The sequence below is a fragment of the Phoenix dactylifera genome, chromosome 14 (assembly GCF_051530095.1).
Source record: "Phoenix dactylifera cultivar Ajwa chromosome 14, Ajwa_hap1_PhDact_Kaust_v1.1, whole genome shotgun sequence".
NCBI classification, from domain to species: domain Eukaryota; kingdom Viridiplantae; phylum Streptophyta; class Magnoliopsida; order Arecales; family Arecaceae; genus Phoenix; species Phoenix dactylifera.
In genome coordinates, this window is record NC_143203.1 from 28,469,709 (window position 1) to 28,484,073 (window position 14,365).

General features: G+C 44.6%; 2 protein-coding genes across 2 annotated transcripts; one reads left to right on the top strand and one right to left on the bottom strand.

Annotated features, from left to right (window-relative positions):
- Nucleotides 1-4,522: 4,522 nt before the first annotated feature.
- LOC148700154 (putative acetyltransferase At3g50280) lies at nt 4,523-6,400 on the top strand. The gene has a single exon (XM_088710879.2). The coding sequence runs from the start codon at nt 4,649-4,651 to the stop codon at nt 6,179-6,181; it is 1,533 nt and encodes a 510-aa protein (XP_088567005.1). The 5' UTR covers nt 4,523-4,648; the 3' UTR covers nt 6,182-6,400.
- A 1,333-nt stretch (nt 6,401-7,733) lies between these two features.
- Nucleotides 7,734-13,346, bottom strand: SQD2 (sulfoquinovosyldiacylglycerol 2). Its single transcript, XM_008802567.5, has 11 exons — nt 12,747-13,346; nt 11,927-11,993; nt 11,605-11,675; nt 11,326-11,443; nt 11,171-11,244; nt 10,148-10,203; nt 9,974-10,057; nt 9,816-9,903; nt 9,623-9,700; nt 8,933-8,989; nt 7,734-8,397 (listed from the first exon to the last, which is right to left on the bottom strand). The coding sequence occupies exons 1-11, from the start codon at nt 13,220-13,222 to the stop codon at nt 7,902-7,904; spliced, it is 1,665 nt and encodes a 554-aa protein (XP_008800789.2). The 5' UTR covers nt 13,223-13,346; the 3' UTR covers nt 7,734-7,901.
- Nucleotides 13,347-14,365: the final 1,019 nt, after the last annotated feature.

Below are 14,365 nucleotides of genomic sequence, written 5' to 3' on the forward strand. Positions count from 1 at the left end.
ATTTTGCACATTCCTAGTGATTTGCTTAGTTTTGGAGAATCCAAGAGAATTCACTAGAGGGAGCAGTATGTTTGAGGTGCAGTGATTAGTTTTCATAGATTTCCAATTAGGGTTTCAAATTGGTCGGCTAGGAATAGGCATGCTTGATGCTCGCCAGACTAGATTCATTTTTGAGTCTTGATTTTGGACTCGAACCTAGCCTTTGGTAGCGTTGTCAATAGTGCCATCTAGGTGCTTGGAGCCTTGGAGAGCCTAGATTGCTAAGCAAGCAACAAACTAGTGTGACAAATTTGCAGCTCAAAATCTTAAGCTATTAAGTGGAGGACCGTTCCAAGTTAGTAAACCCATATTGTGAGGAGGACCGACCCAAAAGCTTAAGCTTAAGCTATTGTGGAAATAACCGGCTCAGAGCCCCAAGTATTCATCCGGGATGTCCACCTTGATGTGGCATCTTCTTCCTCTTCCTCCTCTACCTCCTTGTGTGTTTTCCGGCCTGCTTGTCCATGGGAACCAAATTATGCAATTCCCTTTACTCTTGTCCATTCATTCTAAGGTTGGTGTTTATCCTGATATTCAACTAGGATCCACTCTTTCCATGTTCCAATGTGGAGACAGCCATCTATCCACCCTAAATCCTTTTCGATCTCTTTTTCTGATTCCACTTTGGTAGTGTCCACGGGCATGAGGCAGAGCTGACACCAGATATTGCCATTTACCATCCAACGGCGCACGGCACTACAGGATGAACCATCATCCATCCACTAGAATGAAAAAAGTTGGGAGCAGGGGGATAGGTGCTATAGGCAATACAAGTCGTGGCGTCCAAAGATGAAAGCAGCATCTACGGGGTTATTTGAACTCAACATGCTCTCCAGTCATCATCTTTCGCATTCACCTTATTATCAATCATTTCCAGCATTCCTCGAAACGAATTCGCAGCGCGGATGGATCGACTCTGCTACCTTCTGACTGCAAAAGCGATCCTTCGTGACCCTACCATGCCATTAATTGGTGCCGGCCGTCATGATGTTATCACGGCAGGTTGTCTCCCACCCCTGTTCCCTGCCAATTAATTAAGGGCCTGCCGATCGAACATCCAAAGAGCACTCGATTCACATGAATCCTTTCCAAGATCAACTGGATTCGAGCATTTGGAATTGGCCATCCTAATAAAGAAAGAAGAAGATAGTCGGTAAATAACCCAATGATCATTTTTTTGTTGTTGTTGTTGTTTTGTTTTGTCATAAGAGAGGACGTTCGGAAGCAAATTGAAGCCTTCGACAGGACATGCTCTGTAGTGGATGACGATAGAACAGAAGTTCTGGGGCTGGCTTACATGGAGGACGGGCTCCACCTGAGATAATGGTGGCGCATGTATTACAGCAGCAGATAGGTGCAACTCTACTATATATCGGTGGAAGGAACCATTGAACCTTTGTGCTGTGCGACATGCGTTGACTGCAGGATACAAGGTCCATTATCCATACAATGGATTGGGTCGCACAGAGAAGCAAGAGGAACCTTACCGGGTTGGTGGTGGCGACCGGCGAGTGGTGGGCATCGCTCCTGGTGGTGGGCCCTCGCCTTGTCTCCCCTTGCAAAAAATAAAATCGGTCCCCGTTGCTCAGGTTTGCCTCATCCAAGTAAATCCACCACCCTTCAGATTCCTTGTTGGAGGCTTCGTCGGGACCTCCTTGGCTAAATGCGGAGAGCTAAAAGCGACATTCCGTCCATTCCACCATTCCATGTGAGTCACCAACCGGAACAACAATTCTTTTGAGTTCCAACTTTTTCTTTCGTCTTTTCCCTCCCCCCTTCTTGTGGGCTGCTGTCGATTTTTCCCAAATCATCTGAATTTTCTACTCCCATTTCCCAGTCTAATCTTGCTCCTGGAGATTTCATGTCCTAGTCTGTAGTAATTTTTTTCATTACTACAGCACAATTGGAATTAACGGGGGACATGCTCGTGTATGATAGAATGGCCAATGGTTCTGATGTTGCTCGAGTGTTCGATCTAAGATACATACATAGCCGAGACTACATTAGCTATTTGTTCCCCTGGCCGTGTTCTTATTTATTGGAGATATTATCCCGAAAATTTTCTTCATCCAGTTCTCAAAAAGTATATGAGGTAGGGTCACGTTCGCATGATCGTGGTATCCAGCCAATCACGAGGAGGGTTCCCAGCCAACAGAAATTAAAAAAAAAAAAAAAAAGAGAGGAAAAAAAAAGGCAATCACTAAAGAGACATTTGCTCCTATGATTGTTTTCGAAACAAAGTTGGTGATTGTGTTCCACATGACCACCAAGGGCTAGGATGGGGACAAGGATATATAATAATTAATGGTCGAGCATATATACACGATGGTCACGAAGATGATGTGGATTCTTCGGCCAGTCCTTTTCTCAATGGATTGGGAAAATGATACGTTCCTGGAAGCTTGTTTCACGTGTCGCATGACTGACTTGGCCATTAGTGCTGATAGACAGGAGATGAATGGATTAATCGATCATGGAAATTAACAAGGTCAAGTTCTCGGCAAGCCTGCGAACCCCACTGTCCTGGGGACGATAGCTACGGGAAGTGCCTAAATACAGTAATCACCATCTTTTGTTAAATACTGGTCATAATTACAGAACCCCGTACGTTGACCTGCCATCCAGATTTTGGGACTCCTTTACTATCAAATATATGCTCTCTTTTTTTAATGCATTAAGAAAGGAGAAGAGAGAACACACACACACACCCTGATCAACTGGAGCACTGTAGAGGGCACTGAGCAAGCCAGCTAATGATCGATGGACAGGGATTTAATTAGTTCCTTTTGATTTTTATGCGAGCATCCACCCCTTCCCTTCCTTCACCCTTTCTTCGAGGATAATATACTAATACAACTGCTGTGCTCTTCTGATGAGGAAGAAAGGTAGCACCATATGCAGAATGGAACTGGAACAAAGATTAATCGAGCCTAATTCTCAGTTCTTTCCGTCCGTTGATTTATACCAATTTGGCTGACGTGGGCACGGAGATCTACTCATCCGAGCCTAATTATATTCTGAGGGGGGATTAACCGATAGGTACCAGCTTGCTCGCTCGTTTAAATTACGACTCGTGATTAGTTTTCTTACAACTAAGGACGTACTTAAAAGTGGACGGCTGCATTGGGTGGTGAGAAATTAGTACCAGCTCTCACAAAAACTCGTGGCCGGCAGATATAAGCTGGAGCCTCGAAAGCATGTCAGAGCCAGATGAGCTTCCTTGGTTAATGAAGCACGTACGCATACTGGAAACAGCTAATCGAGCACGGGTACTTGTTTCATGTCCAATTGCCCACCGCATCGATTGCCGTGTTAGAAACCAGATGCTATACCGAGAAATCGGGCCGTAAGGCAGCAGTTCAATTAATAAATCAAGGCTTGCGATCCCATTGGGTCTCTTTTGAACTGGGAGGAGAGAGTGGAACTACATATATTCACGATATTTTGGCTGTAGCTATCCTTGAAAATTTGGCAATTCTTGCATGACAGAAGGTAAGTAGTTTTATTCCATTCAAAAAAAAAAAGGAACTCAATCAATTCAGATTACTTATCATCGATTGTACCAAATTTTAGTATGAGGATAGGTGTATATTTAATTCACATCGGTCATTCATCGAATTTTTTTTTGATATTTATAGAAAACTATACATTTTTTTTAAGAAAATTGGCTAGTTATTTTAGATAAAATTTTGGATTGTTACAAATGAAACGAGCTATGAGGAGGAAAAAAAAAAAAGAAAAAAAAAAGAAGAAGCTGGGAATAGATTTGTTTAGACTCGGTCCAATGCCGAAGGAGGCCAAACTCAAATAAAACGTAAAGCTCGGATCGTAAAAGTTGGCCGGGCTTGCACGAACTTTTGTTGTGCTCCACTCGAGCTTGTTCGGTCCTTTCATTATCGGCGCCAACATCGAGCAGCCTCCTGCCAAACCCGACTCAGGTAAGAGTCCAAAAGTAGCGTCAAAGAAGTAACGCATACGGATATTTGGTTGCGGTTGCACTCTTTGTTTCCGAGCCACCATGTCTCGAGCGTCCTAGAAGTACGATGCGTAGCCAAGCCGCTCGCACAGTATTATCCTTAAAAAGAATTCGCAGTAATTGTACAGGTACCTTCGCAAAATAATCTTATCCCGTGCGGGTAGGGATTTGACCATAGTGCAGGGGATCATGGAACGTGACATCTTCGATAGATAAAATTGAGATCTGAATGACTCCATAGACTGAAGATTTTCCTTCTTTTGTTTTTTTTTTAAAAAAAAATCAATGATGATTTTTTATGATATTATCTGCATGCAAAACGACGCCACCGCCGTGCAGCACAGGCGTAGACATCGTCATGGCGGCCACCGAGTGCGAAGTTCTCCAATTAGTGATCATCCATCCCCTCTATCCCATATACCCCGAAGGGATAGATGTCCCACCGAGGAACATCCAAGCGCCCGAGCAGTATGGCCAACTCCAAATGCATGAACCCGACCTTCCGTCCTCGCCTATAAAAGCCCTTCAAGACGAACTCCTCTCCCAGCAGAGCGGTGAACAAGTGGCAGCCGCGCTCTTCCCTGCAAAGAGCCAGACAGCAGCAAGCAGAAGAGGGGAAAGGCAAAGTTAAAGATGGCTCTATACCTTTCCTCCTCCCGGAATTCCCCTGCTGCTGCTCTCACCATTCTCTCCCCCTCCCCGGATCCCTCTCCTGCTGCGACCATGTACAATTCTCCCTCCCCCAATTCCTTCTTCTCCGAGAGTGGACTTGCTGCTTCTGCTGCTCCTGTCACTGTTGTATCCAGGTGCACCGTGTATCCTGACACCAAGTCCACTCTCGGAGACCTCAACCTCTCCGTGTCCGACCTCCCCATGCTCTCCTGCCACTACATCCAGAAAGGCCTCTTCTTCCCCCGCCCCCCCATCCCCTTCGCTCCCCTCCTCTCCCTCCTCAAATCCTCTCTCTCCCGCGCCCTCTCCCTCTTCCCCGCCCTCGCCGGCCGCCTCTCCACCCTCGCAGACGGTCGCATCGTCATCTCCTGCAACGACGCCGGCGCCGACTTCTCCCACGCCGTCGCCCCATCCCTCGCCCTCCCCCTCCTCCTCCCAACCTCATCCGACGTCCCGCTGCCCGTCAAGTCGTTCTTCCCCTTCGACGGCGCCGTCAGCTACCAGGGCCACTTCCGGCCTCTCGCCGCCTTCCAGGTCACCGAGCTCGGCGATGGCGCCGTCTTCATCGGGAGCGTCGTCGACCATGCCATCGTCGATGGCACCTCCTTCTGGAACTTCTTCAACACATGGGCGGAGCTCTGCCGCGGCGGCGCGCCCCAGCCGCCGGACTTCCGCCGGAACTTCTTCGGCGACTCCACAGCGGTGATCCGGTTCGCAGACGGCGCCGGCCCGGAGGTGACTTTCCCGGTGAATGCTCCGCTGCGGGAGCGGATCTTCCACTTCAGCCGGGAAGCAATCCGAGATCTCAAATCGAGGGCCAACAGCCGGGCCCATGATTCGATCGCCGAAATATGTGGGAAGCAGATCCACGACCGGAAGAAAGCGACGACAGCGGCGGCGGCCGCGGCGGGGGAGATCTCGTCTTTCCAATCGCTGTGCGCCCAGCTGTGGCGGTCGGTGACGCGGGCTCGGAAGCACCTCCGACCGGAGGCGACGACGACGTTCCGGATGGCGGTGAACTGCCGGCACCGGCTGGTGCCGCAGGTGGATCCGTTGTACTTCGGGAACGCGATCCAGAGCATCCCGACGGCGGCGGCGGTGGGGGAGGTGGCGGCGAGCGAGCTGCAGTGGGCGGCGGGGCTGCTGCACAGGAGCGTGGTGGCGCACGGGGACGAGGCGGTGCGGAGGGTGGTGGCAGAGTGGGAGGCGGCGCCGCGGTGCTTCCCGCTGGGGAACCCGGACGGGGCCGGGATCACGATGGGGAGCTCCCACCGGTTCCCCGTGTACGAGGGGAACGACTTCGGATGGGGGCTGCCCCTGGCGGTGCGGAGCGGGCGAGCGAACAAGTTCGATGGCAAGATTTCGGCGTTCCCAGGGAGGGAGGGAGGAGGGAGCGTGGACCTCGAGGTGTGCCTCGCCCCCGACACCATGGCGGCGCTCCTCAAGGACGACGAGTTCATGCACTACGTCTCCAAAGACTACTCTGCACTGTGATATTGGATGGCCCTTCCTTTCTGACTTTCTGCTAGTTAATTAGCCGTCCGAGGAAGCTGCGTGTGGAAGCAAAAGCACAGATGTTGGAGGTCCCGGACAGGATAAGAATCCTGGTGTTGCAGTCGTTTAATCATTAAGTTGTTGCATTTTCTCCTCAATGATTGGAGGACAAAAAACAAAAAAACAAATAAAGTTGTGCCCCTCAATGTAGATTTTGCAGTCTTGTCTCGCTCTTTTGATGAGGATGCTTGTGCTAATCTATGCACCTTTGTGCAGGTAAAATGGTAACTATAAGCTGAATCATTTGATTAATGGTGCTCCCTTTCTATCTGCATCAGCTTCCCACTAAGAATTTGTTTAGGACTTGCGAATCCTCGGACGTTAGAAATTGATTATTTTTGGCGGTTAAAATCCATGACCAGAACGTCCACGAAAACAATTATTTTATGATCGTCAAAACAGGGCTGAAACAGGTCAAATTCTCTAAGCTTGCATCTGTTAGAGGTGATAAGTGAGGAGATATCCCCCTAAATGGCGGAATATGTTGCTAAACACCTCAAAAACGTCTTGGAATAGGCCTATTCATCTGAGTACAAAAAGGAAAAGAGAAGGGATAATACAGCAGCACCATTTCAGCAGAATAGACTTAACCTGCAGAAATAAAGAAACCTATCCCCTCCAAACATACCAAAGAGTGGGAGGGCAATTATATCATTGAGATTAAATTCAAATTATCTCAAAAACCAGTGCATTCATTTATTGATCTACTCATCCCTTATCCGAACATCAAAAGAAAATATAATCTCGCAGAATAGCATAGCACTTCTACAACATGAGGGATCTCTCTCCAAAACTTATCCTCTTTATGAATCGCAGTCCAAGTCATTGACCGAATTTTGTTTCCACTCCATTAAACCCGAGTGCAGCTTGGTTCGTCGGGATCTGGGCTGAGGTAGAGCTAAATATCAAGGACCAGTTTCAGGATCCGGGCCCAAGCCCGGCCTGACCAATGAAACATCAAGCCGAACCAAGCAGGATTGGCCCTCCTGAAAGTAGGGCGTAAAAAACACCGAGGAGGATGTGGACCGCCATCTCAGCAATTTCTCGCTTCCTCGCGATGTAGGCATCCGCTTCCTAATACATGTATGCTTCTCAAGTAAGGATATCCATCCACGTGTTTTTTCTATTGCTTTGATCACCGCATGGTAATTTTATGCATGCCTCTGCAAGTTGATGCGCTAGGAGGCCGCATACGAACCCGGTAAGCTGATTTCCGTATATTGCGCCATCATAGCCAAACCCTCAAATGCATAACGAACAACGTTTTTCTCATGATTTAGAAAGTCAAAAAAAATAATAAAAAAAAAAAGGAAGAAGAAGAAGATTGTTTTGATACAACTGATGTGGTCGGTTTGAGTAATCTTTTCTCCCATAAATTAACATAGTTTCTTGTTAATGCTTCGTGACTTCAAAAGAGGATGTCGTGACCGCAATCCTTGGCAACCTGATGCATGCAACCCACAAGGCAAAAGCAACACCAAGACCAGTGCCATGATAACAACAAACAATTCTTTTATCATTACATCATCTCAAACAATCACTAGAGCTGTGGCAATATAATATATAATAATGTACAAGAAAGGAATCAACTGGCCAATCAATCGCCCACACTCCACTTTCCCAAACCTTTTTAACTGCAATGTTCACACACATTCTAACATCAACCATAATTGACTTGTGGCGATCGGAAAAACCTTCTGACCAACCACTGAATGGGTCTGAGCAGCTGCGCCCTCTTCTTCCGCCAGAACCAGATGGCTGCATTGTAGTGCTCATTGCGTATCTTCCGGGTGGCTGCTTTCCAGTCATACTTCTCCATTTCTTCCCGTGCAGTTCGCCCCATGGCCTCTCTGAATTCCTTGCAAGAGAGTAGGCTTTCGATCTTGTTCACACAGTCATCAAGGTCTCCGGGAGTAAATAGGAAGCTGGTTTTGCCCTCCTGATCTTCTGCTATAATCTCTGGTATTCCACCTGCTCGAGCCGCAACCACAGGAATCCCAGATGACATGGCCTCCAGCACGACAAGCCCAAGGGTCTCAGACTCCGAAGGCATCACAAAGATGTCACCACTGGCATACGCCTGTGAAAGCTCCTCACCTTGCAGCATTCCTGTGAACACCGCAGGCATGCCTGAGAACAGCTGCTCCAGTTCAGGCCTGTCCAGACGGCAAGACACCATGTTAGCTAGCTACCAATGCAAACTCAGCTTCACAAGGCGGAATTCCCATATGCAAGACTGGAACGCCAGAGCCAGGCAGCCGATATGATTTTCTTGATTCCATATGTGCAAGATATTGGTTTAGGTTTAGTCATCGAATACGTTAGTCACAATTGAATGGATGCCAAGAAATCTTCTCCATGTTTTCATGATGACAATTGAAAGGTGCCAATAAGGCATGGCAAACATCGCTTCTGTTGCTAATTTTCTCATGCATGGCATGCCCAAGGCTACCTCTAAGATTATTCATTGACTTGGGAAGGATGATCCATCATTCCATTGCCAAAATAATGTAAAATATCATGATGATGATAAAGATCTAAACATGCAAGGGCCTCAAGAATAAGAGTATGTGGTCCTTTCGTTTTAAGCATTTGAAATTCATATCAAATCCAATAGTGTCACAGAAAACCATGACATACTACATTCTGAAAAGAAAAACTGAAATTGCAAGAACTGCAACAATATCTTACCTGTATGGTCCATCTCCAATAAAGGCAATTCTTGCTCCTGACAGCCTATCCATAACTCTGCTCAAGTACACATTACAGATGAGTTATAACCTTAACTGTGGATGCAGAAGAGAAAAATAACCTAAACGAGTAAAATTTATTAAAAAAGGTATTCCTTGAAATGTATCAAAGTAGGGAGAAACAAAAAGACTATAGCATGCTACTGGATAGACTGATAGAGTTTTATATGTAAATATGAAGCACGCTTAGGTGGCCTTGACTTTGATATAACCTCATCTTTTCAGACAGGCATCACCGAGAGTTGGTGTCCTTTGTGTCTAGTTAGAACATCACCAGATTCCTAGTTTCTAGTCCTTTTTTTCTTTTTTGAGAATTAGTTTTGAATCATTTTTGTATCAGTTAGCACTTGCTAGCACAAGAGTCCACAAAAAAGAGGCTTAACAGATTAATAACTAGCCATCAGTCAACTCACTATTTTTGTTAAATGAATAAATTGATTCAAAGTGCAAATGAATTGATTAGAAAATACTCCTCCATCGGGTCGTGGCACTGTAAATATATACCATGCTTACCACACCAGAAGTAAGGGGAACGGGGAAGAAAAACAAAATGAAGAAGCAGCAACAAATCAAAAATGCTTTCCTCTTCCTACGATGATTTAAAGCTGGAGGATTCATAAAAGGAACTCACCCTTTGAGAAAATCCAAACTTTTTTCAACTCCTAAGCGTCCAACATGAATTATCAATGGCTTTTCAGGTTCACCATTACTGACATAAGAGAAACAAAGATCATAAGACAAACCCCAAGTAGAGTTTTGTACCTGTGCACTTATTTAATTGTGTGCATGCATGGTTGATGGGTTGATAGATTCAGACTAGGTACCTTAGCCTTGAGCGCATTTCATGGCTGCGGTACCGAGGGTGGAAACTTTCAGAATCAACACCTTTGTTCCAAAGGCGTATCTTGTGAGCTGCAGAACAAGAAAACCATTAGCTACATGAGGAGGAAAAAGTACTCTGCTACAAAATCTATCTGCTGACCTGCTGTCACACGAGCGGCTTGAAGATCCCTGCCAATAGCAGCTGAAGGCACTAACGTAAGATCAGCAGCTCTGTGAAGGAACTCTGAAATGGGATGACAAGAGAATTAGTAGCGACCTATATGAATAAACGAAGTATTTGTACCAAGAAACATGAGAGAAAAGGCTTGCTTACTTATAATCAACCACATAGGCTTCACCAACCAGCTGAATGTGTACCTGGGAATGTATCTGCAGAACAGAAATACAAATTAAGTCTGCTACAATATGATGTTCCAAGAATTTTCTATATAGGTAACATGCTAGCAAAATATTACAACATTAGCATTTGAATATAGACTCTGGGGTACATTTAGGCAAAAGACAAGGAATATTTGTGTCTGGGTGGCTGCAGCCACCTCAACATATGAATGTTTCTTCTTTATGGATTTGAATAGAACGGATAAGTTATGTCTGGTTCAATAAAAATCACATCAGCTTTAGATAAAATAATGAATTTATGAAACAGAAAGACACTGATTCAATTCCCTTTTGCTATGGTGAAGGGAAATGATGGTCACAATAGACGAGGTGACAGGTAAGATCAAAAAAAAAAAAAAGGAGAAATGGATTCAAGCTGACTATTAAGTTTTTGGCAAATCTAATTTAATTAAGCATGTACCAATGGAAAGAATTAAGACATCATGGAATATATGCACCTCCTTAGGCTTATCTGTGTAGTTTTTGCTGCTGTCTAGATCTAGTTGTTCTTTTCTTTGTTAAAATTGATGCATCCTACATCTAATACTATCCCACTATGCATTGATATTTATTCATAAAAATCCTTTTCTGCTTAATGCAGTACATTCTCAACTATAAATGAAACAAAATTTGTTTATAGTATGACAATCTGCTACATGCCCCACGCACCTTCCCAGATAATAGTGAAATAGTTGTATGAACCCCAAAAACATGTGTGTGCAAACATAGACAAACTATAAACTATACATTGATGACCACGTGTCCTTCTCAAGCTCAACTTGTTATGATCATACGAGCCACGAGTTGCAGTATCAAGGCACAGCATTTCTTCCAATTTTAACAGTATATTGCTAACATGGATTCAACAAACCGCACTACTATATGAATTTTCAAATCACTAGCAATGATGACATATAGAGATGTTAGTTGCATAAGTTTAGGGGAGAATTCAACTCACATTGGAACATGGGTGTGATATGACATCACTATTGGGACACAAAGCAATTTAGCAATTATAAGAGCACCAAATACCTGAAATGTAAAAGGAATTAGTAAGTTATAAGGCAGAAAGAGCTCCTCATGTATGGGCATGTTTTTCTCTGTTAAAATTACCATGACTCCAGGTGAAGATGCATGAATTATGTCCGGCTTGAACTTTGCCACCTCTGATATTATTCTAGGGCTAAGTGCCAGAGAAAGTGGAACCTTTTGATACCATGGGCAGGGAAAACTGGAAAGGGAAGTTGAAAACAATTACCAGAAGTAGAGGAAAAATTCAGCCAACTATAACAGTTGAAGTTGAAAGGAAAAAAGTTTGCCACCAAGAAGAGATAATCTAGAACATGATAGTACGACATTTTGTCGAATTAAATAGGTCTCGATTTTGATTACCTCCATGAACCGATCAGTTTTGCTCCATGGAACTCCTGAGGAACTCCTTTGTGGGTAGTCACGACGATGACCTGCACGAGGCAGCAACAAGGCAATCGTTGCAAATTTAGAATTTTTACATCTAAACAAGCATGAAATTTCCTACCTTATCCTACCATCTAATATTTTCCTCCACTTTATTCATCTTTAATCTGACTAGTGTAACAGCTAGGTCTCGGTGACGCTGTTTGTGTAGGGATATTCAAGGTAATTCAGAAAATGCATATGACTGCAGAAGATCCAATAACACCGATACAAAGTTAGTTGTACAGTGTTAATATACCTCATCTCCCATTTCACGCAAGTATTTGATGAAATTCTGAAACCGGTTCTTGTATCCAGAAACATAGCTGCCAAAAGAAAATAAGAGTAGTTTAGGTCCTGAAAGAGTGGAATTGAATAGAGAAGAAAACTGACAAGTAGTTACTTAGAAAATCAGCGGGCAAAAGAAAATTGAAAATACATATCCTCTTCATCTATAGCAGCCTGCTACTATCAAGAACATGGCAACGATTCAGAAAACCGGATCAACTCAGTTTAGATGCAGGACTGTGGGCGCTTAATGTGAGACAATCTAGCGATAACCTATCAATTAAAGAAGGATAACTTCTTTCTTCTGACCACCAGAATGTTACAATCTTCACATGCACCCTCAGGCTTCCTTGTATTTTTCTCGTTTAGTGATAACTGAGGAGGATAATTTCATGCAAATTCGGATACGGGATCAGGCATACAGACCAAGATGCGTTTAGCAAAGTCGGATAACATGGTAAATTCTTGGCCAGGGCAGCTTTGGCAAGAGACAGACCCGCATTAAACCTATTAAATCAGTCTGGTATGTAGTTTAAGCTCGTGCCATGAGGGATCGGTATCGTTCTACTGCGACTTTAATAAGAATATTTTTCAAGCAAGATCATCAATGGAAGACATCCCGATTCATCCGCAAGAGAATCGCAGCCAAATCATCATCCAATACATGATAACAATCGATAGGGCAGTATATTTCCAGCACAGCAGCAGTCATCAAGCATCAAGCAGCGTTTTACCTAAAGAATCAAAAAGAAAAAAAAAATCAAAGAAAGAGGGAGGGCGGAAATACGGACGCGAAGGGAGAGGGCTCGACGAAGAGAGCAATGCGTCGAGGCCTGGAGTTGGCCTCGGCATCCTCCAACAGCGGTGGCGCTTCCTCGACCTCCTGTTCCTTTATCTCTTCTATCGTCATCTTCCTCGCCGATGCCGACACCAAGACCGCCGCTCTCCTCCGCTTCTTTTGGCATACGGCGAGACGCCGCGCTTCCCGCGAGAAGCAGGGGCTTCTTGCAACCCAAGACAGAGCACAAGAAGAACAAGGGAGAAGAGGGGGGGCAGGAGAAAGAGGAGGAGGAGACGTGGGAGAGAAGGGGAAGGAAGAAAGATTTATAGACATGTCGTAGGGGCGCGGCGCTGGGGGCGATTGATTGGGGAGTTTGCTAAAAGACTGTGAAGAGCGGGGGGGAAGGAGGGATCTGAGACTCTCCAATTGGTGCTCTTCCGAGTATATTCCTGCGGGGACGGAATAACAATGCGATGCCGGGAGCATATGCCGCCCGCTTCACCCTGGCAGCCTCCCGGTCCCCGAACCTTTTCTTTTCCTCCAATCCCCCTCCTTTGTTGGATGCTGCTACTTTCGTTATCTTTTCATTTACACCAAAACACGCATCCCTACTAAACTTATATACATATCAGCTTGCTCAATTTTACCTCATATAGGACAAACCGGCCCACGGGGCCCAACTTTACTGCCATGCGACCAGCTAGGAGGCGTGTCAAAAATTTCAAAAAAAAAAAAGGGATGAGGCACACATGGATATTGGAGTTACTCTCCATAGACATATCTACATGCACAGTGCCACAGATTCAGCAAGATATCCAATAAGGGAATCACCCATCAGTCACATAAATATTTTGTGCGAGACTTTTAGTTACCTAGCACCAGACTCCCCAGCATCCACTAGTTTCAGGAGCCTTTTCCTTGACCACATGTGTTCGCAGCCAACTACTATTAAAAAGTCGGCGCTCATTAGCAGAATTCTTAACTGAAATACCTTGTATTAAATTGTGAGTCATTACATGTCACTCGTATAATAGTCTATTCCCAGTTGCATTTTTGTGCTACATACAACAGGATGTTTTATCGAAGATGCTTGAACTTCACGTCAAAGAATACAATCACATGATGCGTGGGCCATTAATTGGGTTTGAACAATCTTCGAACGGTTGCCCACCGATAGGGAGAACGCAGCAAGAAGAAAATATAAATTTAGTACTTAAGTTGGAAAAACAAATTCAATTGCTCAAGATTACCACATCTTACGATTAAAAAAAGGGGGGGAAAAAGCTTACACAAAAAATTATATTTTAAATATTTTCAATACGTACAAGCAAAGTGTAAATATTTTACTACGGTATAGCAAAGAAAATCCTTTTCTTAACAAGTTTGGAAATCCGTTAGTCTTAAGTTTTCATAAGCCTAACTTGCACGGTTTAAACATTGAGATACCAAGAACAATATAGCATATACCATGCAGTTTGTTGACTTCATGAAGTTTCTGTTCATCGAAGCATCAAGTGCGCAACAATCATCAACGTGTGAGAATATACTATTCTCCCTCTCTTTTGCATATGCACAAACATGCCATATAATAAGTTAATTATCATGGCTCTTTGTATTTGCGCCACTTAT